The 27,720-nt window shown below is 41.8% G+C and overlaps 1 protein-coding gene across 3 annotated transcripts in view; it reads left to right on the top strand.

Annotated features, from left to right (window-relative positions):
* ANO6 (anoctamin 6) overlaps nucleotides 1–27,720 on the top strand; it is a 232,682-nt gene that overhangs the window by 46,950 nt on the left and 158,012 nt on the right. Inside the window, exon 2 of one of the 3 annotated variants that reach the window (XM_069584508.1) lies at nucleotides 10,100–10,159. The exons of the other annotated variants lie outside the window; for them this stretch is intronic. Within the exon in view, the coding sequence (XP_069440609.1) occupies nucleotides 10,100–10,159 (60 nt within the window). The remainder of the gene's footprint in view (nucleotides 1–10,099; nucleotides 10,160–27,720) is intronic. 3 annotated transcript variants of the gene reach the window in all.

Below are 27,720 nucleotides of genomic sequence, written 5' to 3'. Positions count from 1 at the left end.
AGCTTTCCCTCCAAGGAGCAAGTGTCTTTTAATTTCATGGCTGCAGTCACCATCTGCAGTGATTTTGGAGCCCCCCAAAATAAAGTCAGCCCTTGTTTCCACAGTTTTCTCCATCTATTTGCCATGAAGTGATGGGACCGGATGCCATGATCTTTGTTTTCTGAATGTTGAGCTTTAACTTTTTCACTCTCCTCTTTCAGTGGTAAGTTGAGGTACCATTTACACAGTCATCCCTTGATTATTGTATCTCTAAGGTGTGGCAGATTGTTTTACTGTTATGAGTAATGCTGTGAGATAATTGTAGGTATAAATATTTGTTCGCGTTTCAGATTATCTTATGAAAATTCTGCAGAGGAGCATTCCTGGACTACTGCTTGTGACAGGGCCATAAGCGTGTTCTGTTCGATCTCTGGTTGGTGTCAGTCACTGTGCCATTCTCAAGGTAGAGAATGGTGACCTAACATTTTCACTGCCTATTGCACCTGATGAACTCTACCAGCTTTTTAATGAATTCCTGTCTTATTGCACTCGGCAGGATTGTGTGAGGCATTGGGGTTGAGTGAAGAGTGTTGCCTCACTGGGAGGAACGTGGGAGCGCAGAGGCAGAGGGATCGTGGCCGAGGTGGACATCGCACAGGGAACATTTGGACTGTCTGGCTGTTTGTACTCATTTCACAGGCTTTGGTTTGGATCAGGCTTCAGGGCTGTGCTCTGTGTATATGCTGACAAGCTTGGCTCTCTTCTGTGAAACTCTAGATGAGTGCACTTGAAACCCACTGTGCAATAAAAACAGCCTATTAAAAAAAAGCATCTGTTTATCATCTGGACAGAAAACTTCTGGTCTGTTATCCAAGCTACAAGAGACTTTTGGATATGGTGCAGTATTGCCCTGTTCAGACACAGATGAAGAGTCAAGGGCTTAGAGAAGTTTCGCATTCTAAAGGAGATCGGTTGCGTGGACAAAGAAGAGAAATTCAACTCATTTCTCTTGATTTATCTGGTGGTCACCCCATTACCTGACCATGTTGTCTAAGCTTTTGTTTTTCTAAGAACCCTTTCTTCTTCCCCTCCTAAATTCCTGATTTTGTTCTCTGCTGTTTTCTTCCAAGATTTTACTCATTTTTAGTATTGAATATGTATGTTGTTATTTAGTTGCTAAGTTGTGTCCAACTTTTTTGCAACCCTATGGCTGTAGCCCACCAGGTTCCTCTGTCCATGAGATTTCCCAGGCAAGAATACTGGAGTGGTAGCTATTTCCGTCTCCAGGGGATCTTCCTGACTCTGGGGTGGAACCCATTTCTCCTGCTTGGCAGGTGGATTCTTTAACTCTGAGTCTCCAGGGAAGCTCATTGAATATATATATGGGCTGGCTAATACCTATCTTGAGTCATCACATGATGCTGGTGTGTTTGCATTCCTTTGGTTGGCTAATTTCTTTGGCCGCTAACTCTCTCTTCATTTTGGCCTTGTTGTTTATTGGAAAGTTTCTCTTGGCTCTGGCAAAGCTAATCAGTTATTCTTTATTTTTTTCCTTACTCCCTTTGTGTTAGTCCCTTTGGTAATTTTGTTGGGTTTTGTGGGGGGTTTTTGTTAGTTCTCTTTTTTAAATTAATTTTAAGAAGTAACATATATTCCAATGAGATAGTGAATGTGGAAACCTGGTTCAGGGCCAAAGAGTAAGCAGTTTTTAAATAGATCATGTATGTTGATAATAGTAAGATTAGCACAGATTAATACATTCTCTGATGTATTAATTTCATCTGATACATAAAGGTTAGTTGGTAAACCTTTTACTGTGAATACACATGTATTTGTGTGTGTGTCAGTCGCTCAGTTGTGTCAGATTCTTTGCCACCCCATGGACTGTAGCCCACCAGACTCCTCTGTCCATGAAATTCTGCAGACAAGAATACTTCTGTGGATTACCATGCCCTTCTTCAGGGGATCTTCCCAGCCCAGGGATAGAACCTGGGTCTCCTGCATTGCAGGCAGATTCTTTACCGTTGCCTGAGCCACCAGGGAAGCAAATTTATGTAAATGTGGGTCTCCTTTTTTTATGTGTAGTAACTCTTCTTTCTAAGGTCAACTTGACCAAAAAAAAAAAAAAAGAAGTTAACATGTTGTGTTGGGCTACATGCTACTATCTTCAGTAGAACTTCATCTACCTATTGACTCTAAATATAGAGCTATGAAAGTGAAGGTCACTGTCATGTCCGACTCTTTGCTACTCCATGGACTATAGAGCTGTGGTCCAGAAAACGATCTTAAAAAGCCAGAGCACCAAATTTGGTCTGAGGCTGTCAACCCCACTATGAGGTGAAAATTATTATGCAGTTGGAAAATTCTGTAGTTTAGATGCTAAACAATTTCTGGTAATCAGTATCTCAAAATAATTTAGTTATCAGGTCTTTTCATTTATGAGAGAAAGGAACAATTCCTCATTAATCTAAAGTCTTTATGTTGTCTAGTCCATCCTTAATTAAAAAGGCGTTGGCATTTTTATTATGAAAATAGTTGTCCTGGATTTATAGCTAAGTCTGTTAATTTTTCATTCCAATCCCAACGAAAGGCAATGCCAAAGAATGCTCAAACTGCCACACAATTGCACTCATCTCATATGCTACTAAAGTAGTGCTCAAAATTCTCCAAGCCAGGCTTCAACAATATGTGAACCGTGAACTTCCAGATGTTCAAGCTGGTTTTAGGGAAGGCAGAGGAACCAGAGATCAAATTGCCAACGTTCACTGGATCATTGAAAAAGCAAGAGAGTTCCAGAAAAACATCTATTTCTGCTTTATTGACTATGCCAAAGCCTTTGACTGTGTGGATCACAATAACTGGAAAATTCTGAAAGAGGTGGGAATACCAGACCACCTGACCTGCCCCTTGAGAAACCTGTATGCAGGTCAGGAAGCAGCAGTTAGAACTGGACATGGAACAACAGACTGGTTTCAAATAGGAAAAGGAGTACGTCAAGGCTGTATATTGTCACCCTGCTTATTTAACTTCTATGCAGAGTACATCATGAGAAACGCTGGGCTGGATGAAGCACAAGCTGGAATGAAGATTGCCGGGAGAAATATCAATAACCTCAGATATGCAGATGACACCACCGTTATGGCAGAAAGTGAAAATGAACTAAAGAGCCTCTTGATGAAAGTGAAATAGCCTCTTGAGAAAAGTGAAAGAGGAGAATGAAAAAGTTGGCTTAGAGCTCAACATTCAGAAAACAAAGATCATAGCATCCGATCCCATCATTTCATGGCAAATAGATGGGGAAACAGTGGAAACAGTGGCTGACTTTATTTTGGGAGGCTTGAAAATCACTGCAGATGGTGACTGCAGCCATGAAATTAAAAGACGCTTACTCCTTAGAAGGAAAGGTATGACCAACCTAGACAGCTTATTAAAAAGCAGAGACACTAGTTTGTCAACAAAGGTCCATCTAGTCAAGGCTATCATTTTTCCAGTAGTCATGTATGGATGTGAGAGTTGAACTATAAAGAAAGCTGAGCGCAGAAGAATTGATGCTTTTGAACTGTGGTGTTGGAGTCCCTTGGACTGCAAGGAGATCCAACTAGTCCATCCTAAAGTAAATCAGTCCTGGGTGTTCATTGGAAGGACCGATGTTGAAGCTGAAACTCCAGTATTTTGGCCACCTGATGTGAAGAGCTGACTCATTCGAAAAGACCCTGTTGTTGGGAAGGATTGAAGGCAGGAGGAGAAAGGGATGATACAGGATGAGATGGTTGGATGGCATCACTGACTCAATGGACATGAGTTTGGGTGGACTCCAGGAGTTGATGATGGACAGAGAGGCCTGGCGTGCTGCCATTCATGGGGTCACAAAGAGTTGGACACAACTGAGCAACTGAACTGAACTGTTAATTTAGTGTTTTAAAACTGATTAGCCTTTAACCTGTATAGTTACTTTTATACAAAATCAACTTAAAAATTGATTTTGGAGTATCTTGACTTTTAAAGATCGTTTCAGACATCTGATTTTCCTGTGTTAGGTCTCCTGTATTTGATATATTAAGTTCTGGAGATAAGGAAGGAATGCACTTCCAAAACAGCCATATCCATCCTCTGTTTAAGGGACTTGAGAGTCCAAGGAGACACGCCTTGCTTCTGCACCTCACACTTTTCTCTCACTCATTTCTTTGTCTAGCTTCCAGCATGGAATACTCATGATGATAATAGCAGTTACATTTTCTTAAGTGCTTATTGTCAGGCCATATGTTCTGCCCACTTTAGTGTTCACAGGCATAGGTATGGAGATAGGGTAGTGTGATGCCCATTTTATAGATTAGGAAGCAGACTTTGTCCAGTAGGTCACCTGATTATCTCCTTTGAGTGACCCATTGATTGATTGATTCTTGTCATTTCCCTACTGTAGAGGCACAGCCCTAAACCCCCTCCCTTTGTTCCATAGGCACGGACCCGGAATGAAGGAGTTAGGTTTTGTGATTCTGACTTGTTTTTTCCTTTCCTTGGCTGAGCTGACTGAAGAGACTATTAAGGTGCTTATTGTTTTTGAGAGGAGCAGGAGAAGGCATAAAGCCTTCTGCAGCTGTGCTCAAAGAATAATTCATAAAGTTAATCACTGACATTTGTTCAAGGACTTTTACAAAAAAGTGTTCCAGGGTGAGCACAGAGGCTGCAGCTTGAGACCGTGGGAGGGATTCCTATCTGAAGCCTGTTTGTGAGAAAAGTGTTTATGGCAAAGGAGTTTGCTGAATTTAGGGCTTAGGAATAATTAAAATAGAAGCTAAAGATTTAAGGGTTGCTGTAATGTTACAATATTCTACTATAGCTTATAAAAATTAGGGACTTTAGAGATATTATTAGCTAGAAGCCCTTTCTAAGAAATAGTGAACTTAGGCTACTAGGGGCAAACAGGACTTAGAAAGATAAGAAAGAAACTGAGGAATGTGGTATGCAGCCCAGACATTAGCATGAGTTACAGTGTATTCACAAGGACACATGAGAAGAAGTAGATAAGAGAATCGCTGAGGAAGGAACTCCTTTTGAGGGGCAACAGTGATTTTTGGAGAAAAATAAATCTGGGTCAGTGGGAACTAAAGATATCAAACGTCTGACCTAATGATTTTGTAAAGGTATAAAAGAGAATCATAAGCTTGAAATAAACAGGCAGTCCAAGAAAACTGAGAGGCTGCCTCAGTTTCTCTCACCGACACCGCCTACCCCTTCAGGCTGAATCCCTGGCTGCTGGAGCTGGACTCCGGCACCCTACCACCTCTGGTCCAGTCTGCACGTCAGTGCTGGTCCCATCTGTGTTCTTTAATATTCTCTTTTAGAAACACCTGTAAAACCTCCCCAGACTTTAATCAGTCTACAGGTTGGCCCCAACTTCTTTTCCTTTATATCCCATAACCTCCTTACACAGGACCTGACCCGCAGACCCCAGGGTGAGCATACTGTGTCTTTTCCCCACTGCCCCAGCACAGGCAAACACCTGTGTGCCAAGCACTTGGTTAGGATCTTAGGTACACAGTTCTTGGTTCAAAATTTTATACTCAGTGCCCAGGCAGACCTGGACACATTACCTCTCCTTAGCCTCCACATGTCTAATCCAAATTGGTTTCCAACTCTTGCCCTTGGTGAAGCTTTCCCTAACCAGTCAAAGCAGCAGTGAGTTTGGCTTCCTCTGAATGGGACCTACACTGCCTGTACCAGATATCTGTCTTCAAGATTTGATCTTCTTCTCATGTGCCTGAATCTCAGCCTACTTCTAGGGTATGGAATCTATAAGTAAAGTCTGTTTCAGTTTATCTTTGATTACTATACTCTACTTTTTAAAGGGAAGATTGATTAATCTATAAAAATATATAAAATTTCATAAATTTTAGCCTTGGACTATCACACTTTTAGTAAAATATATTGCATTGTGACCTGAGACCAGATGTATTAAAGTATAAAAAATCAGATGGGTGAATAAATATATCATATGGCTGTTTCTCTGGACTATTTTTTAAGAAACCCAGATACCAAATCTTTTATTTTTAAAATTGATTAATAGTATTATAGTTACACTTTCTTCTCCATTAGTTATCAGCACAAGAAGAAAGCCTTTTGAATATAAGTGAAGCCTTTAAAAGACACTAATAAAATATCTTGAACTTTGAGTTATGAGAGTTGTTAAAAATATCATAAAAGATAAATGACATGAATGGACTGAGTCCTGACTGAGGTGGGAACCCTGTTCTAGTCCTGGCTCAAGTCACTAACTGGGGTCACCCTGATTTAGTCAGAAGCACAATGAGCCTCAATTTCTTCTCATGTCAGATGAGGCCATCTACATCATTGCAGACATGGTGGGGTTTTGACCACTGAAGACTTGTGGGTACCTCTCTCCATGTTATGTTAGCTTGAATTGCATCCATCTGTTCGTGTATATACAAGTGTTCCTGGGAGATATTGTGGGCTCGGTTCCAGACCACCATGATGAAGCAAAGAATGCAGCAAAGCAAGCGTCTCAGTAAAGTGAATACTGTGATAAAGCAAGTCAAAATTTTTATTTCCCACTGCATATAAAAGTTTACACTATTCTGTAGTCTATTAAGTATATAATAGCATTATTGCATATAAACAATGTGTATAACTTCATTTAAAACTATTTTATTGCTAAAAAATACTAACCATTACCTGAAAGTCAGAAAGTCATCTGACTTTCATTATCAGAAAGTTAGCATCTTTTTGCTGATGGAAGGTGGTTGCTTTTGATCAGGGTGGTGGTTTCTGTGGCAGTTTCTTAAAATAACCCAACAATGGAGTTTGTCACATTCCTTGACTCTTCCTTTCACTTGAATACTTGAGAGGCCCTTGTAAGGTTATTAACTAGCCTAGTTTCAATATTCTGGTAAGTATCTCAGGGAATAGGGAGACCCAGGGCAAAGGAGCAGGATGGGGAGCAGTCAATGGAGCAGAACATACACAATATGTATTATTTGTTGTCTTATGTAGGTGCAGTTCATGGCACCCCAAAACAGTTACAATAATAATGTCAAAGATCGCTGATCCCAGATTGCTGTAACAAATATAACAACAGTGAAAAAGTCTGAAATGTTGTGAGAATTAGCAAAATGTGACCCAGAGACATGAAGTACCAAATGCTATTTTGGAAAAATGGTACCAATAAACTTGCTTGATACAGGATTCCCCCAGACCTTCAGTTTGTTAAAAAAAAAAAAAAAGGCAGTATCTGCAAAGTACAGTAAGTGAAGTACAGTAAAATAAGGTCTGTTTGTGCTGTGTTAGTGTGCTAGGACTTCCCTACAAAATGCCAGACTGGGGGGCTGAGCACTAGCATTTATTTTCTCACAGTTCTGTAGCCTGTGAAGTCCAAGGTCAGGGTGTCAGCAGATTTGGTTTCTTCTGGGGCCTCTCTCCTTGGCCTGCAGACCTCACCTTGTCACTGTGTACTCACATGGTCCTTCCTCTCTGTGTGAACACCCCCAAGGTCTTTCCATATCCATATTTCCTCTTTTTTTAAGGACACCGATCAGATTGGACTAGGGCCCACTCTAACAATGTCGTTTTAACTTTATCATCTCTTTAGAGGCCTGTCTCCAAATAGAGTCACATTCTGAGGTATCAGGAATTAGAGCTTCTACAGATGAATTTTGAGGAGACACAGTTCAGCCCATGATATCTATTTAAAATAGCATTCATTTGTTTTAAATTACTTAGAGACTAGTACAAACAGAAAACCAAAAATAGCCTTCCTTGTTAATGCCTGTTATTTAAAAGCAGTGAGGTGGTAGGCACATGAAAAGATAACTCAGACTGTATTGAGGTTGTAAAAGGAGGAATGACACCCTCCTTGCCCCCTCCTCCTACTATAAGGCAGCTTCTTTAAAAACATTTACACCAATATGTGTTTACTATACGGAGTCCAGGAGCATTTTTTTCTCGGGCTCTAATGTATCATCCAGAGTATATATTATGTCTGCACATGCTCTGAATTTGCCTTCTTTTAAATGGCTATCCAATATTTCGTTGTGTGCGTACCAGATTTTAATTTAACTAGTCAGTTATTAATAGGCACTCAGGTTGTTTCCAACCTCCCCAGCCACCATGCCCCCCCGCCTTTATAAACAATGGAGTTCTTTTAAATACCCATCTTGGAAAGTATAGTAACAGGTCACCTAATAAAAATAACTGGCACCTGATTTTGGTGACAACAGCCAGTGTTTATCACCTTCCTTTTTCTTGGTTCTTATTGGGATTGTTGTGAAAGGTGCGTGTCTTTCTCCCCCTCCAGTCCCTGACCCTATGCTAGTACCTCTTCCTGCATAATGTGAGGGGAGGACCTTCCCTGGGCAGCCTTAGGTCATCTTTGTCTAGTGGTCCTTCCTCCTCAGGGGAAAAGGCTCTCCCAACTCAACAGCCATAGGCTATTTCTAGTTAAGCAAAACCATTTTTCTTGCAAGAATTGCTGTTTCCGTGTCCACAATGACACATGAATCCTTTCTGGCTGCTCCTACCCTTTGGAGAGGGGCCAGCTTTCTAATGGAATGTGAACAGTCTTACTGCTAATCAAGATTTAGAGCTGAGACCAGGATGCCCAGCCGCTCATTGGATTTGCAGACCCTCCAAGCTAACAGCAGCAACTCCAAGATTAAGTGCAGAGCAGGGGCCCCAGCCCTGTTCTCTAGGCCCTCTCTCTGTCCCCAGACCCAGCCTCTTAGCCACAGGTATCATCTGGTGTTATTTTATAAGCTGTGCCACCATGCAGATGTTCTTTTCTGAAGAATTACTTTCATTTCTAACTCATTTCAGGAAATGAGGCAGTCTATCAGAGGTGTTCTTCATTTCCAGACCTCCAGAGAGTTCATTTTCTCCTGGGATTTCTAACCACATGTGGGCAGTGCTTTATCTACCCAGATGTGGGAAATAACAGTAATGAACAGCCTTCATCTGAAGCAGCTCTTACATCCCTGAAGAATTTCATGTGAGGTCCCAGAGGTAGCTTATGCTCTTATTAATGTAAATATTTCTGAGACTTTGGTTTCATGACGCTTGTAGACATGCTGTGTGTATGAGCTTGGTGCAGGCAAAATATAATTTAGCAACAGATTTAAAAGGTAGTCTGGAGTGTTTCTAATTACTGTTTGTTTAGTTCAGCATTGCCTAATAAGTGGATTTAAGTAACCTTGGGGGTAGGGAATGTAATGTTCATATTACAGTCAACCATGCAAATCAGATTCAGAGTATTGCAGAGAACACACCATGGAGTCATTTTATAGACACAGTTCATGGAATTTTGAATTTAGAACTGAGAGCATTTTGGGATGGACGTTTTCTACCTGTCATGCATCAACATGAATTATACACATATCCAAAAATCAACCTTACTGTGTGGTACAACTCTGTATAAAATCTATGGGTAGCTTTTGCCACTCAGTTCTTTCTTTAATTTGACACAAAAATTCTCATTCTTATGGGAGAAATGGGCTTTTCTGTCCTTCCCTTTCCCATCTTTCATTGGCCATATTGGAAACTGAAGTTGTGAGAGGGCCTAGAACAGTGGTTCTCAGCCTGAGCTGCATCAGGGAATCAGCCTGGGAATCTTCAAAAATACTGATGTCAGGGTCCCACCCCAGAGAGTCTTGCTTAATTTCTGGGAATGCAGGCTACACTGGGAGGATGTGATGGTGCACTAAGAGTTGAGAACCATAGGCTTGAGGGCTCATCTCACCCAGGGGTTCTCAGCCCAGACTGCAGGTAAGGATCACCTGGAAAGCTGTTGCAAAAAAAAAAAAAACAACTACTGCCCCACCAGTTAAAACCACATTTTGTGGGGGATCCAGGATCCAGGAATTTTAGAAAGCTCCCAGACGATTTCTGATGCACTGCAAGGGTTAAAGTCAACTGACACAATCTAACCGTTCCATATCCTAGATAAGGAAAAGGAGAGCTGGAAAGGTCAGATGGCTTGCTCAAGGTTGGATCCTGGTTGTTGTGCAAGCAGGTCTGGAATTCATGTCTGACACCTTTGACTGGTTTGTCTACTGCCTAGCCTGGCCCAGGTATATTTGTTTGTTGTATTTATTGATGCCTCCTCATTCTTTAGGTAATGTTCCTGCCTCCAAGAGGCCTTTAATGGCTCCTCCCACTCTCCCATCCAGCCTGGGTAAGATGTCCATCCTTTATATTTAACAGCACTCTCCTTACCATTCCCCTCAGACTGTCAGCTCTAGAAGGACAAGATCCATGTCTTTCTTGTCCTTTTGGTAATTTGCTGGCATAGGATGAAGAAGTGCACGCTCAGTAGTGTCTTTACACGCTAGCAAGTTGACGAAAGGACAAGAAAGACAGCGGCCTTGTCCTTCTAGAGCTGACAGTCTGAGGGCGATATTTGGTGAATTGAAATTCCCTAACTCTTTATTTGCCAGTTAGCCCTCATGAGTTGTTAGAGCAAATGTTATTGTTTCCTCTCCAACCGCCCACTGTGCTGTGGGTCAGGATCTCAAACACAAAGACTGCCCACCTTTGCCTTGCAAGGAGAGAGTTGGGAGGGGGAGACTTTATCAAGGAGATTTTGATGACAAAGTAATGAAAGCAAGATTTCTATGACTTTACCTGTTGCTCAGGGTAAAGCGTGTGTATAACACCTAGGGACTTCCAAATAACATAAGTGTGTGTGGTGTTGGTGGTGTAGTTGCTAAGTCATGTCTGACTCTTGCGACCCCCATGGACTAGGAACCTACCAGGCTCCTCTGTCCATGGGATTCTCCAGGCAAAAATACTGGAGTGGGTTGCCATTTCCTTCTCCAGGGGATCTTCTCAACCCAGGAATCGAACCCGGGTCTCCTGCACTGCAGGCAGATTCTTTACTGACTGAGCTACAAGGGAAGCCCTATACACAAGTGTGTGTAGCATCAGTGAAAGGAAGCACCTAGCGTTACCGTAAGACAAATTGAAAATAATACTCTTTAATAAAATTTTTTTTTTAATTTCCCTTATCATGTTGTGTATGTAACTGATTAACCACATCCACTAGCATAGCTGAATTAAATCCTTTGGCTTCTCTGGGTTAGTATTTTAAAGTCTGTTCAACTGATTAAAAGACTACTGGGGAGATCAAGATGGCAGCATAGAAGGATACAAAACTCACTCCTCACATAAGCGTAGAAAAAATTATATCTACAAATAGAATAATTCTCACAAAAAAAACCAACCAGACACTTGGGGAAGATCTCTTAAATGGACAGAGCTGCTCAAGAAAGATCCCCGTGGAACTGAGTAGGACTGAAAATAACGAGACCAGCTCCCCTGGCAGGGATCTATAAAGGAGAGAGTGTCTGCACAGGCAGGTTGCTTTGTGAAACTCCTGTGTCTGCTGGGACGCCTGCCAGGACGGATAGGGAGCTGGAGGGGCCTGGACTCTGCTCTTGAGGAACATGCACATGCTGGCTTGCTAGCAGTCAGGACAGAGTGAGTCCAGCACTGACCCTGAGGACTGCCACCTCGGTGCATTTCCAAGCCTGAAATGCATGATAGGTGGGGCAGCTAGTATGTGCTGCTGCTGCTGCTGCTGCTGCTGCTGCTAAGTCACTTCAGTCATGTCTGACTCTGTGCAACCCCATAGACGGCAGCCCATCAGGCTCCCCAGTCCCTGGGATTCTCCAGGCAAGAACACTGGAATGGGTTGCCATTTCCTTCTCCAATGAATGAAAGTGAAAAGTGAAAGTCCTTAAACTCCAGCGAAGGCACCCTGGGAGAAGACTTGGTCTAGCTTCATGGTGACAGCCTGGAGGACTTGAAGTGTGGTCCATTGTTCTTGTGAGTAGGGCAGGATATGGGTCCTCCAGGGGAGCTCCATTGTTATTGATAGCTACCTCATAGCAGGGCTCGGCTCTGGTGATTTATGCTCTTGTAAGCATGTACAGGGTGGGGTTAGGGCTGACATCTGAGCATATTAGCTGTCCGAGAGTGGGGGCAGGTTGGAACAGCAGTCGACTTTGTTCAAGTGCATGTGACATGGCTGATGGCATCACAGAATCCCATGTCCTTGGTGGACAGTCCCAGGCAGGAGTGTGTAGCAGTTTCCTCCTCAGTAGGGGTGTTTCACCCACCTCACACCAAAGCTTGGAGCTAGATCTGGGGTGGACAGGTCTAGGAAGAGACCTGACACAGAGGCGCAATGTAGGTCCCAGGCCACAGTTCAGTCACCTTAGTTTTTGGAGCCACAGTGCTCCGGACCCTCCACCAGCTTAGCACTAGGTCTGAGATGAATATACCAGAGAACGGAATGTGACTTTGGGCTAATTTGGGCAAAATCTTGGATACCTGGGTGGGAAGCACATAGGTTCACTGTGACCACATTAGTCTCACTTGCTTCAGAGTGAGACTTATATATTGTCCTTATATATTTAAGGACAATGGAGCTTTATTGAACCTGACCTTCAGGATTTCTGCTCCAATAGCTGTGGAGCAGACCTCACAACTGAGAGGGCTGTGACAGCTGTGGCGCAAAGAGGAGGCACTGCCCAACACCCAGTGCAGGAACTGGACACCAGAATGTCAGTCACACCCCCTATCAAGGGGATGATGCCCAGCACACTCTGAGGAAAGATGTGGCAGGCATTTCTACAGAAATAGCCCCAGCACCAAAAATATTGGACACCCTACGCAGGAATGGATGTACTCAGTCCCTCAGTCATGTCTGATTCTTTGCAACCCCATGGACTATAGCCTGCCAGGCTCCTCTGTCCATGGGATTTTCCTGGCAAGAATACTGGAGCTGGTTGCCATTTTCTCCTCCAGGGGATCTTCCTGATCCAGGGATCAAACCCAATTCTCCAGCATCTCCTGCATAGAAAAGAGGCAAGAATCTATAGGAAAGGGAAAAATCATAATAGGAAAGGCAAATATATAAAATGATTGAAGATCATTTAACTAAGCCAGGACATAGATTAAAACGAAAAATCAGAATTTTTTTTGTGTGTATGTGAAAGTAGTTATAACTACAATTAATAGAAAAGATAAACAAGATGTCAAATAGGACCTCAAAATCACAAAATGTGGAGGGAGGGGGGTAAAAAAAATATCTTTTAGAATGTGTTTGAACTTGTATGACTAATAGTCTAAAGCCAGTCATTATAGTTACAGATCACTGCACTTAAAAACCAGGGTAACCATGAATCAAAATTATATAGTAGATTCACAAAAATAAATAACAAAGGAACTCAAGAATAATTCAGGAGGAAACCATCAAATCACAAAAGGACAAACAAAAAGAGGAAATGAACAAGAAGAATTACAAAGTTAACTAGAAAATAAGGTTTAAAATGGCAATTAATATATATTTATCAAGAATTACTTCAAATGTCTTTGGACAAAATGCTCTGAACAAAAGACATAGAGTTACATATTGGATTAAAAAAAACAACAAGAACCTACAATATACTGCCTATGAGGGACTCATTTTAGGCTGAAAGACACACATAGATTGAAAGTGGGGGGATGGAAAAAGATATTTCACGCAAATAGAATCTGCAGGAAAATAGGGTTAGCAATACTTATATCAGACAAAGTAGGCTTCAAAGCAAAGTCCATAAAGAAAGACAAAAATGGGATGGGGGGGGGGACACATTTATACCTGTGACTGATTCATGTCAATGTATGGCAAAAACCAGCACAATATTGTAAAGTAATTAGCCTCTAATTAAAATAAATAATTTAAAAAGAAAGACCAAAAAAAGACACTACATAATGATAAGGATTAATACAAGAAGAGAATTTTACACTCATTAACATATGTACACCCAGTTTAGAAACACCTGGGCTTCCCTGGTAGCTCAGGTGGTACAGAATCTGCCTCCATTGCAGGAGACCCCAGTTCAATTCCTGGGTTGGGACGTTCCCCTGGAGAAGGCATAGATTACCCACTCCAGTATTCTTGGGCTTCCCTGGTGGCTCAGATGGTAAAGAATCTGCCTGTAGTGCAGGAGATGTAGATTTGATCCCTGGGTTGGGAAGATCCCCTGGAAGAGTGATGGCAATCCACTCCAGGATTCTTGCCTGGAGAATCCCCATGGACAGAGGAGCCTCATGGGCTATAGTCCATGGGGTCACAAAGAGTCAGATACAACTGAGTGACTTAAGCAGAGCACATAGAAGCACCTAAATATGTAAAACAAATACTAACAGACATAGAGGGAGAAATTGACAGAAATACAGTTAGAGTTGGAGACGTTAATACCACTCTGACACCCCTGGACAGATCAACCAGACAAAATTAATAAGTCAATGGAGATATCAAATGACACAATTTAACTTAATATGCAGGACACTATATCCAAAAAATACTGAATACACATTCTTTTCAAGTGAGCCTGAAACATTCTCTATGATTGACCACAAATTAGAACACAAAACAAGCCTCAACAAATTTAAGGGGGTAGAAATTATTTCAAACATTTTTGAGCACAACAGAATGGAACTAGAAATCAACCACAGAAAGAAAAACAGGAAAAACAAAAGGCATCGAGACCAAACAACATTTTTCAGTAAAACCAGTGGATCAATGGTGAAGTTAAAGAAAACATCAGAAAATTCTTCAAGTTCAGTGACAATGAAAACACAACCTTACAAAAATCTGTAGAGTGTAGCAGAAGCAGTTCAAGAGTTAGAACTGGACATGGAACAACAGACTGGTTCAAAACTGCGAAAGGAGTACGCCAGGCTGTATATTGTCACCCTGCTTATTTAACTTATATGCAGAGCACATCATGCAAAATGCCAGGCTGGATGAAGCCCAAGCTGGAATCAAGATTTCCAGGAGAAATATCAATAACCTAAGATATGCAGATGACACCACCCTTATGGCAGAAAGCAGAGAGGAACTAAAGAGTCTCTTGATGAAAGTGAAAGAGGAGAGTGAAAAAGCTGGCTTGATATTCAGCTTTCAAAAAATGAAGATCATGGCATCCAGTCCCATCACTTCATGGCAAATAGATGAGGAAACAATGGAAACAGCAACACTTTATTTTCTTGGGCTCCAAAATCACTGCACATGGTGACTGCAGCCATGAATTGAAAGACGCTTGCTCCTTGGAAGAAAAGCTATGACCAGCCTAGACAGCATATTAAAAAGCAGAGACATTACTTTACTGACAAGGTCTGTATAGTCAAATTTATGGTTTTTCCAGTAATGTATGGATGTGAGAGTTTGACCATAAAGAAGTCTGAGTGCCAAAGAATTGATGCTTTTGAGCTATGGTGTTGGAGAAGGCTCTTGAGAGTCCATTGGACTACACAGAGATGAAACCAGTCAATCTGAAAGGAAATCAATCTTGAGTATTCTTTGAAAGGACTGATGCTGAAACTGAAGCTCCAATGCTTTGGCCACCTTGTGTGAAGAACTGACTCACTGGGAAAGACAGCTGATACCACCGAAATACAAAAAATTCAAAGAAAATTCTGTGAACAATTTGGCAACCTATAAGAAGTGAATGAGTTTCTAAAAATAAATACCCTGTCAAAACTGAATCAAGAAAAAAGGTATTTTGAACAGACGAATCACTAAAAGTGAAACAGAATCTATAATAATAATAGTAATAATAAAGCTCCGTACAAACAAAAGTCAAGACCAGAATGATTCACTGGGGAATTCTACCAAACATATAAAGAAGTCCTTCTTAAACTATTCCAGAAGATTAAGGAGAAGGGAATACTCCCAAATTCATCTGTGAAGCCACCATCACCCTTATACCAAAGCCATACAAAGATTCCATGAGAAAAGAAAATGATGACAGGTAAATACCTTTGAATATAGATGAGAAAATTCTCAACAAAATATCACCAAACCAAATCCAACAACAACAACAACAACAACAAAAAAAACGATCATACACCATAATCAAGTTGGATTCATTCCAAGGTAGCAAGGATGGTTCAGCATACACAAACCAATGTGATATACCACATTAACAAAAGAAAAGACAAAAATCATATCATCATCTCAGTAGAGGCCAAAAATTTTTGTAAAATTCAACATCCATTCATGATAAAAATCTCTCACCAAAGTGGGTATAGAGGGAACATTTCTCAACATAATAAAAGCCATTTATTACAAACCCACAATGAACATAATACTTAAGGTGAAAGCTGAAAGCTTTTTTTTTTTTTAACAAATTCATGAATAAGGCAAAGACACCCACTTCTCACCATTTCTATTCAACATAGTATTGGAAGTCCTAGCCACAGCAATCAGACAAGCAAAAGAAATAAAAGTATCCAAATTGAAAACAGAGAGGTAAAAGTATCATTATTTGCAGATAACATGGTATTTTATAGAGAAACCTAAATATGCCACATGGAAACTATTAGAACTGATAAATTAAGCAAGGAAACAGGATCCAAAATTAATATATAGAAACCTGTAGCATTTCTTTGCCCTACAATGAAATATCAGAAAGCAAAAGTAAAGATCTCATTTATAATCACACCAAACACATACATATTCACACAGAGAGAAGAATGTAGGTGTAAACTTAACAAAGCAGTCGAAGGACCTCTATGCTGCAAACTATAAAAGATTGATAAAGGACATTGAAGGTGATTCAAAGAAATGAGGGGAATACCATGCTTTTGGATTGGAAGAGGATATAACATTGTTAAAATGCTCTTAATACCTATAGCACTCTACAGATTTAATGTGACCTCTGTCAAAATTCCCAGGACATTTTTCACAGAACTAGAATGAATAATTCTAAAACTTATATTGAGCCACAAAAAAACCAGAGTTGCCAAAGCAGTACTGAAGAAAAACACAACTGGAGGCATAACCCTTCCACATGTTAGACAGTGCTACAAAGCTATAATAATCAAAACAGAATGGTATTGGCACAGAAATGGACATAAAAATCAATGGAATTATATTTAATATCTTATAATAAACCATAGTGAAAATAATCTGAACATATATATATATATATGTACCTGAAAAATAAAAAATGAAAATAACAATGAAAAAGTATCACTCTTCTGTCATCTCAGTTGCTTAAGGTCATGTTTATCCTATTACCTTGTTATTTGAAAATTGGTTCCAGATTTTCATTATTTATGTTTACTATTATAGCCATTACAGAAATTTGTCTTAGAATATAGTCAGTATCTCTTTACCTTACAGGTGGCCTGGAGGCTCCATACAGGGTAGCAGAAAGTTGCTGTTTTTCTCATTTGGAGAATTCAAAGTTAAAAGCTTTTGGAGTCAAGTCTACCAACTGGGCTACATTGTTGGGTAGATGTTAAGATGGATGTAAAGAGGTTGCAGTCAGTAGCCAGTAATGACCCATGTGTATGAAATCTTTCTGAAGTCTTACTAAGATTTCATAGGTTCAGAGTTTTCATACTCCACGTAAGCGACAGTATAGCAGAGTATAAGGGAAGCCACTGTTCATTGGGAAATCTTCCTCAAACTAATGTCCTTAAAATTTTCTGGAGAAAGCTAAGTTACTTAGCTGGAGGTAAATATACAACATTTTATATTATAATTTCATTATATTGTGGAATAAAAGTCAACATTTGTGTAACTTTTTAAGGTAAGAAATTTTAAAGAAGCATTTTAAATTTCTTTGAAATTTTAAAGAACCACTTTTTCCAGGCTCTTCTTTGCTGCTACTTGGATGAAAAATTAAACCAATAAAGGTTTTTGCTAAGTAACCAACTTCTGTCTCACCAATTTTGAAGGCTCAGGAGTACTTCCAAGGGGAAAGAGGGAAAGGAAGAGTCTACTAAATATGTAAGACACCATGTTTTCACCCATATTGTGCCATCAAATATGACTGCTCAGCAAATTAGGAATTATTCACATTGATTTTTGCATGTGAAGAGGTCTGTACTCACCTCTCCACTAGGGAGCAAAGCCAGAATCTGAATCCTGTCTGTCTTGATTCCAGAGTCCTAGTACTTTTTCCTTAATACGGCCTTTCATGAGAATGAAGATACCTCCGAAAGAGCCTGGTTATTAACTCTGAGCATTTGCTGTGCTGGTGGAAGAAGGCTGGCCTTAGTTTCCCCTAGAGTTGTTATTAAACACCAGTCAGTTAACATTTACAGACTTATGTGACACAGTTAAAAGCACGTCCTCACAATGTCTTATAAAGTTCTGATTTTAAAATGACATGTTGTTATTGTAGTGACCCTCAAGAGTTCCAGTGTATTCATTGTCATGATTTTAAAGGGAGGAAAGAAATGGTCAGCAGTGGCTATTTATAGCCACAAGACATACAGTGTCAGAATTTTGTGGTCTCGCTCAGAACATCATGCCTTTGATTTGAGGGAGGCAGCAAAGCAAAATGATTGATAGTTTATGCTTTGCCCTGCAGTTCCTGAGCTGGAGAAGCCTGGCTCTACTAAATGCTGTGTGATGGAGGGCAAGAGACCTGACCTCTATGCCTTAGTTTCCTCGTCAGTAAGACAAGAACAGTAACAGCTTGATTACTGTGTATCTGCTTACAACTTTGATACAGTTAGTGCTCAGAAAGTGTCCCTATTCCAGGAATGTTATCTCAGAGCATCCTTCATGAGTCACAGAAGCCCCTGCACTTTATTCTGGAGCTTGTGCTTATCTCAGCAGCCCTGAGCTTGGCCGACCACTCCCTCCTTCCTGAAATTCTTTCTTTCCTTGGCTTCCGTGATGCTCCTCCATCTTGATTCTGCTCACAACTCCCTCGATTCTTCCGTATCCTCTGCTGGATCTGTCTTTCCCCATTCCTGGTCCTTAAACTTTGCAGCCTCGAGGGCTTTGTTCTCTGTCCTATTCCCCATCTTAACTTACTCCTTAAGTTGACACGTTGATGACTTCAGAGTTATCTTCAATTCCTATCTCTCCCTTGCTTTGTCTGTTTTACGTCTTTACTTGTTTGTCTAACAGACATCTCAATTTTGACACGTCCAAAACCCAGTTCTTGATTTCTTTTCTAACCCTGCATGCCTGTTGTTGCTCATCTCAGTTGCCCAGCCACGAAACTGAAGTCATCTTTGATCCCTGCGTTTCTCTCCCATCTAGTATGTGAGCCATTAGCATCCATTCCGAATGCAAGTGCTCCTAACCTCCCACCCACACTCCTAAATCCAAGTGCAGACTGCCACCAAATCTTGTGGGAATTCTGCAGCCACTGTCTAAGTGAGCCTCAGCTGGGTACCTTTCGCTCCAAATTCAGACAACAGTCACAGCGATCCTTCTGTGTTAGACTTTTATAAGATCTTCAGTGGATTCCCTCCAAATAGTGTACAGTTCGAACTCTCAGCCATGTTATACTTAAGGCCCCTGCTCCCACTCTGTCTCTTCCTGCCTGGCCTGTCTCTTTTAAGTGCCCTAGACACACCAGACTCTCTCTGTTCCCTGGCAAGCTGCATGCCCTAGCCCTACCCCAGAACGTTGTCCTCATCCCCTCTCACCTCCCAACCCCCTCCTGTCTAGAATTCCTTTTCTTGCACTTCATTTAGTTCTCTCTCAAAGCCACCCACTCTGAGCTGGCCCTCTGACTCATTTGAAATATCACTGTTACTCTGTGTCCCCTTCACATGCTTTACTTGTTTTCAAAGCATTTCTCCCCACCCGAAATATGCGAATGGGTATTTGTTTATTACCTCTGTCCTCTGGCATAGTGAAAGCTCCCTAAGGATGATGTTCTGGTGTTTAATACACAGTTTCTGAACAACTGAAGGAATAGGGAATTAATGCTCTGGTGTGTGTGCTCAGTCATGACAGTCGTGTCTGACTCTTTGTGACCCTATGGACTGTAGCCTCCAGGTTCCTCTGTCCATGGGATTCTCCGGGCAAGAATACTGGAGTGGGTTGCCATTTCCTACTGCAGAAAATCTTCTTGACCCAGGGATCAAACTTGCATCTCTGGCATCTCCAGCATTGTCAGGTGGATTCTTTAGTGCTGAGCCCCCTGGGAAGCCCCCTAGTTCTTTGGTACCCCTATATTAAAAATCAAAGAGCCAGATATCTTCTTATACCCTAATATCCCTGTCTCTCCCCCCCCCCCATTTTCTCTGTACCCTTTTAGAATTTCTAAAATGCCTAGATACACTAGGGCTCTTTATTACTCATGTTACCTTTACCCTTGATGGTCTGATACCTTTTCTAATCACTCTTGTGTGGTTTCTCAGGGTCATTCAAGTCCTGTGTGTCTCTGCCTCCAATAAGTACATTCCCATCCTGTCTTACTAGATCTCTGAGTAGCTTTCAGCACAGTTTTCCATTCTATTCTTGAAATTCCCTTCTACCTACTAGCCATTTGTTCGTCCTTTGCTGGCATCTCCTTTTGGGGACCTCTGAATGTGGAGAATTCTTCAAGTTGTGCCTTAGGCCTGCTTCTCACTCTGCATGCTTATTGGTTCCCAGGGCTTCGCTAAATTGCTTCCGTCGTGTCCGACTCTGTGTGACCTCATAGACGGCAGCCCACCAGGCTCCCCCATCCCTGGGATTCTCCAGGCAAGAACACTGGAGTGGGTTGCCATTTCCTTCTCCAATGCATGAAAGTGAAAAGTGAAAGTGAAGTCACTGAGTCGTGTCCAACTCTCAGCGACCCCATGAAATGCAGCCTACCAGGCTCCTCCATCTATGGGATTTTCCAGGCAAGAGTACTGGAGTGGGGTGCCATTGCCCTCTCCATCCCAGGGCTTTACATACCATCAGTTAGCTGATGACTCCCCATTGTACGTATGTGTCCAGTACTGACCTCTTCTGACCTCCAGGCCCCACATCTGACTGCTTCCTGGACACTTTTGGATGCCTCATGCTCAAGGAGAACTCTCGATTCACTTCCAGAGCATATCTCCCTGAACCTGCCTTTCCACATCCCATCTTGATAGCATCATCCTCCCCATTTGCAAAAAGTCAGAAACTTGGGTATCATCCTGGGTTTCTACTTCATTGTCCTTCTTTGCTCCGATACCTTTGTTGTTGTTCAGCTGGTAAGTCATGTCCGACTCTTTGCAACTGCATTGGCTGTAGCACACCAGGCTTCCCTGTCCTTCACTATCTCCTGGAGTTTGAGTCAGTGATGCTATCTAACCATCTCGTCCTCTGCCATCTCTTCTCCTGTTGCTCACGGTCTTTCCCAGCATCAGGGTCTTTTCCAGTGAGATGGCTCTTGGCATCAGGTGGCCAAAGTACTGGAGCTTCAGCTTCAGCATCAGTCCTTCCAATGAATTTTCAGGGTTGATTACCTTTAGGAATGATTGGTTTAATCTCCTTGCTGTCCAAGGAACTCTCAGGAGTCTTCTTCAGCTCCACAGTATGAAAGCATCAATTTTTCAGTGCTCAGCCTTCTTTGTGGTCCAACTCACACATCTGTGCATGACTACTGGAAAAACCATCGCTTTGACTGTATGTACCTTTGTCGTACAAGCCAAGTGATGTCTGTGCTTTTTAATATGCTCTCTGGGTTTATCATAGCTTTTCTTCCAAGGAACAGACGCTTTTTATTTTGTGACTATAGTCACTGCAGTGATTTTGGAGCCCAAGAAAATAAATCTGTCACTGCTTCCACTTTTTCCCGTCTATTTGCCATGAAGTGATAGGACCAAAGGGCTTCCCCTGGTGGCTCAGTGGTAAAGAACCTGTCTGCCAATGCAGGAGACATAAGAGATGTGAGTTCGATCCCTGAGTTGGGAAGATACCCTGGAGGAGGTCATGGCAACCGACTCCAGTATTCTTGCTTGGAGAATCCCATGGACAGAGGACAGAATCCCATCCACAGTCCAATCCCATGGACTGGTGGGCTACAGTCCGTGGGGTCCCAAAGAGTCAGACACAACTAAAGTGACTTAGCAAGCAACATGAATGATGGGACTGGATGCCATGATCTTAATTTTTTGACTGTTGAGGTTCAAGCCAGCTTTTTCACTTTCTTTTTTTTAACCTACATCAGAGGCTCTTTGGTTTCTCTTCACTTTCTGCCATTAGCAGCATTTTGTGTTATGTACTCTGCATAGAAGTTAAATAAGCAGGCTGACTGTACACAGCCTCGATGTACTCTTTTCCCGATTTGGAATCAGTCCATTGTTCCATGTCCAGTTCTAACTGTTGCTTCTTGACCTGCATCCAAGTTTCTCAGGAGGCAGGTCAGGTGGTCTGGTATTCCCATCTTTAAGAATTTTCCAGTTTGTTTTGATCTATACAGCCAAAGACTTTAACATAGTCAATGAAGCAGAAGTAGATGTTTTTCTGGAATTCCCTTGCTTTTTCTATGATCTGGGATTTGATCATAGATGGATGTTGGCATTCGATCTCTAGTTCCTCTGCCTTTTCTAAATCCAGCTTGTACTTCTGAAAATTCTCAGTTCATATACTGTTGAAGCCTAGCTTAAAGGATTTTGAGCATTATCTTGCTAGCATGTGAAATGAGTTCAGTTGTATGATAGTTTGAGCAAAGACTTGTCCTCCTGTTTCACTGTCACAATATGGTGAGGAAACGGAGGCTCAAAGAAATTACGCATGTGCCCGAGGTCACACAGGTTTGTGTCTGCTCTGCCACAGTGTGACGCTTCACTGGCATTACTTCATGAGTCTTTGCACCAACACTGGATTTGCCTAATGAAAAGCTTCTTGCCCTCCACAAGCTGCTGCTTGAAAGGGAGCCACACGGGCAATGAGGTGAGGCCTCAGGCTGCCCTATGGGAGCTGTTTGGGGCACAAGCCCTTCTCAGGACCAGTGCTTACTACTGATCTGTGGAGCAAGTGGCATCTTCAGGAAGCGGCTGGTGCCAGCGACAGCCTGACTCATGGCTGACAGTGTCTAGCACCTGGTCTGTTGTGTCTCCTCTTGCCACGGTGTGTGCATGCATGCTTGGTGGCTTCAGTCATGTTCAACTCTGTGACTTCATGGACTGTAGCCTACCAAGCGCCTCTGTCCACGGGTTTCTCCAGGCAGGAATACTGGAGTGGGTTGCTATTCCCTTCTCCAGGAGACCGTTCCCAGCTCAGAGATCGGCAGGGCACTCAGAAACACTGGGATGCCATTCTCTGCTCACCTGTCAGTGTGTATGTCCCTCCCCTCACCTCCTCTTTAGCCTCACTTTATTCCTCAGCCTCTGACTCCTTCAGCCTTCAGTCACACTGACTGCTTTTAGTCATATCCTTCAACACAACAAGGCTTCCGATTCAGAACCCTGGGCTTGCTTCCCCACCCGCCCTCCCCTCCCCCTTCCACCCCAATCCTGAATGCTCTTTCTTTCTGAGTGTTCTTTCTTTAGTCCTGCATGACCAACTCTGTCTCATCCCTCAGGTCTCAAATATCACTCCTCAGGGAACCTCTGACCGCACTACTCAAAAATTCTTATTTTCTCTATTATTCTCTACCATGACCACTGTATTTCCTTATCCCTAAGCAGCTTGGAAGAAAAGTTATGACCAACCTAGATAGCATATTCAAAAGCAGAAACATTACTTTGCCGGCGAAGGTCCGTCTAGTCAAGGCTATGGTTTTTCCTGTGGTCATGTATGGATGTGAGAGTTGGACTGTGAAGAAAGCTGAGCACTGAAGAACTGATGCTTTTGAACTGTGGTGTTGGAGAAGACTCTTGAGGGTCCCTTGGACTGCAAGGAGATCCACCCAGTCCATTCTGAAGGAGATCAGCCCTGGGTGTTCTTTGGAAGGAACTATGCTAAAGCTGAAACTCCAGTGCTTTGGCCGCCTCATGCGAAGAGTTGACTCATTGGAAAAGACTCTGATGCTGGGAGGGATTGGGGGCAGGAGGAGAAGGGGATGACCAAGGATGAGATGGCTGGATGGCATCACGGACTCGATGGACGTGAGTCTGAGTGAACTCCGGGAGATGGTGATGGACAGGGAGGCCTGGCGTGCTGCGATCCATGGGATCGCAAAGAGTTGGACATGACTGAGCGACTGAACTGAAGCAGAATCAATTACTTTTAAAGGATTTATGTTTAGTTGTTATGGAATATAACTTCCCTGAAAAGAGACTTCTGCTTTATTAGCTGTTGCATCTTCTGCCTCTCTCACAACACTGATGCATAGTAGGTGCTGGAACATGGATTCTTGTGTTGATATGTGTCTGTCATGAGATGTTTAACATGAGCTCTCGCCGCCCCCCCCCCCTTTTTTAAAGGAAAAGAATTAAGCTTTTATTTTTGTCAAAGTTTTGTATAATTAGTTTATAGCATTTTACATAATTAGAAAATTAATACTTCAAGATTTGTTATGAGAAGTAGCAGCATCTCCTCTTTCATTTTCTATTCCCCAGAGGCACGTGTTTTCAACTTTAGCTGATTATTTTAGTAATTACTTCGGTATCTTTAATTAAGATATTTGTGTTGTTACTTAATCTATTTTATTTTGAGGAGTTATCGATTGCCGAAAAAGTCAGTATTTAGCTTCCTTCATCTACCCTTGCCCCCTCCTTTCCTCACACACTCTTCCAGCCCCCACCCTCTTAGCTGTGTTATATTGTAATTTTGTATTATAATTTTGGTGAGATCAATAAGCAGTGTTCGTTATAGCTCATGATACTTCCTACAGAAGAGCCCTGTAATGTCGTTTGATTACTTTTCCTCTCAAGACGGCCCAGCAGATACTGACTTTTTCAATCTCTTAACTTTTTATGGACTTATGAATATTCAACCTCAGACTCTACCCCAGTTGTAAATCTTCTCCCCAAATTAGCCAGCATAGAGGATCTACCAGATTCATCTTTGGGGGAAGTTCCTCCCAGAGCCTCTGATCTGTCTCAGTTGCTTTCTCAGTCATAAAACAGCTAGGGCTTCCCCTTTGCCGCCCTTCTGAGGTCTCCTTTTGACTCTACTGTTTTGGAGCTGTCAGTCTCTAGAACTTATGACTTATTCTTTGTTTGTGTATGACTTAATTTTGGTGGAGCACATTCTCCAGTTTTTATGAAAAAGTGGATGTGAAAGGTAACTTTTTGAGACCTGTAGATCTGACATTGCCCGTGTTCTCCACTGGCATTTAATCGATGGCTTGACTAAGTTTATAATTCTAAGGTAGAAATCACCTGTTCTCAGAATTTTGAAGTTTCTGCCATCCATAGTTACATTTGAGAAATTCCTGTCATTCTGACTTAAAAGCCTTCATATGAAAGCTGTTTCTCTGCGAATTACTATGATGTACCTTGGGTGCGCTTACAGGTGGCTCAGTGTTAAAGCACCCACCTGCCAATGCAAAAGACACCAGTTCAATCCCTGGGTCAGAAAGATCCCCTGGAGAAGGAAATAGCAACCCACTCCAGTATTCTTGCATGGGAAATTCCATGGACAGACCAGCCTATCAGGCTACAGCCCATGGGGTTGCAAAGAGTTGGACACAACGAATCACCCACTCAGGCACATACTTTGGTGTAGGTCTGTCTGCACTTTATATGCTGGAAACTCAGTTTGCCTTTTTACTATGGAAACCCCATTCTCCCACATTCTACTTCTGTCCTTTCTGTAAAGGAAAAACAATGTCCTTTAATTCTGGGAGAAAATGTCCTTTGATTTTGGAAATCACAATTACTTCTTCTTTTCTTTGACTATGAACACTGTTATTTGGATATTAGCTGTCCTGATTTGGCCCCTAAACTCTATCTTTCCTGTGTTTCATCTCTGTCATCCTATTCAACTTTCTTGGACATTCCTGAATTCTCTTTCAGGCCATCTATTGAATTTTTAATCTGCCTTCATTTTAATGTCTGTGAGCTCTTTTTCATTCTCTGTTTCTCTCTCTGTAATAACATCCTGTCCTTATTTCATGAATATACTTTTCTCAGATCTCTGAAGATGCTTGAGTCTTGTCTTTAGTTTTATTTTTAGATTTCATCTTTTTGTGACTTTCTCTTTCCTCTAAGTTGCTTTGGTGTTTCTCTGCTATGTGATTACCTTAATATCTGGGAAGTCTTTCTGTTTCCTCCTGTTTTATATTAGCTTTGAAAGTGAATGGGGTTTGGCAGTTTGGAGCTTCATTCTATGGGGACCAAGCTATGCTGTTTGTTTTATTTTGGAAATTCTGCTGTTAGTATAGTTATGTCTTTTTTTGAAAAATGAGCCTAATCAGATTCCTGGTGAAAATATGACTAGTCAGAAAGCCAAGCTGAAGGCTGGTGGCCTCTCTGTTGAGCAGTAATTTTTCGTTTAATCTCTTCAGTATGGAATCCCCTTCCCAGCTATGCCTAGACTCCTCTAGTCCAAAGACCCTTTATTGGCTGTTTTCAGGAGATACATTTCTAGTGTTCTCCTAGGTGGCACCTGGGGGGTTGAACAATCCCTTGTCTTCAGGGATTGAGGGAGAGTACTGAGGGCCTTAAACTTCTTAAGCAGACTTTCAGCCATTACCCTGCCCCACCTCTGCCACCATTTCCAGAGGAACCTGGTGCCACCACCCTCAGAGTCTTAGGGATTTATCATTTAAATGGGGCTGCTTCTAAGTGGTCCCAGTTTGGGACTGACTGAGCTTTCTGTAGTCTATTCAGCCAGTTGCCATTTGTCTGTTTGCTCTCCATCTTTCACAATTGTGTTACTCTTTCTAGTTCTATTCTCTGTCTTTATCTCTTTTATGTTCTTGTATTTGAGGAGGGAACAGAACTAAATGCATATGTTTAGTACTTCTTTAAATAATTGTTAATGAGGCATTTGATCATACTTGTGAAACAGATTTCTACATATACTCTGAATCTCCAGTTTCACCAAATTCACTTCTTTCCTTGCAGTCAAGAGTTGGGGGCTGGTGTGTGGTGAAATGTTCTCTGGGCTGGGATTTAGGAGACTTGGAGTCTATCCCCAGATTTGCTGCAAACCATTTAATTTTGGGTCTGCTGCAATGGCTCAAGTGATAAAATAATCCTCCTGCAGTGCAGGAGACTCAGGAGAGGTGAGTTTGATCCTTGGGTAGGGAAGATCCCCTGGAGGAGGAAATGGCAACCCCCTCCAGTATTCTTACGTGGGAAATCCCATGGACAGAGAAGCTTATCAGGTCCATGGGCTGGCAGAGACAGACACGACTGAGCACGCATGCATGCATTTAACTGTGAGCGTTCTCTGTCATCATTATTTCCTCATCTAGAAGACCAAGGAATTGAAATAGATAATTGTCAGGTCTCTTTGTACCCATAGATTTGTTTTATCTCTAAATAGATACTTATGTGTAACTGAGCACTAGATTTAGTAACAAAATTGCAGCAGCCAGCTGAAAAAAATCCAGAATGTAAGCTTCTCCTTGTATTTGTCAGTTTCTGTAACTCTGACATCTTTGAAGTCTCAAGTAAAATTGCAGCCCATATTTCATGAACAAGAAACTATTAAAAGGTTAAAAATTCTGATTTTTTTTTCCCCCTCTGTGCTGTTTTCAGGCGATAGCAGTTCAACTCCAAAGCATACTTGGATTCAAGTTCTCATAAGTAGATAAAGTATTAGTTTTGAGCCAGGAGGACAAGAAAGATAATAAAGAAAGAAGTCTATTTTTCCCCTTTTATCTTGTGGCAGGGGTGACTGTCTTGATTGTAACCCACCAGGAAATGTGCCCTTCCCATCCAAGCCATGTGTGAGTAGATAATAGCCCATCTATATTTCCTCTCTGCTCCATGTTGCTGTTTCTCAGTTAGATGGAAAGACAGAGTGGACATTTCACGTCAGTATGGTTTTGACTGACGGGTGTGATCGCTAACCCAGTGTGCTCAGCAGTGGTCAGTACAGTGACTAGGGAGAAAATGCGGTGCATG

This window comes from Ovis canadensis, chromosome 3 (assembly GCF_042477335.2).
Source record: "Ovis canadensis isolate MfBH-ARS-UI-01 breed Bighorn chromosome 3, ARS-UI_OviCan_v2, whole genome shotgun sequence".
Taxonomy (NCBI): domain Eukaryota; kingdom Metazoa; phylum Chordata; class Mammalia; order Artiodactyla; family Bovidae; genus Ovis; species Ovis canadensis.
The sequence above is the reverse complement of the archived record's forward strand: the minus strand, read 5'-3'. Positions and strand labels throughout refer to the sequence as shown.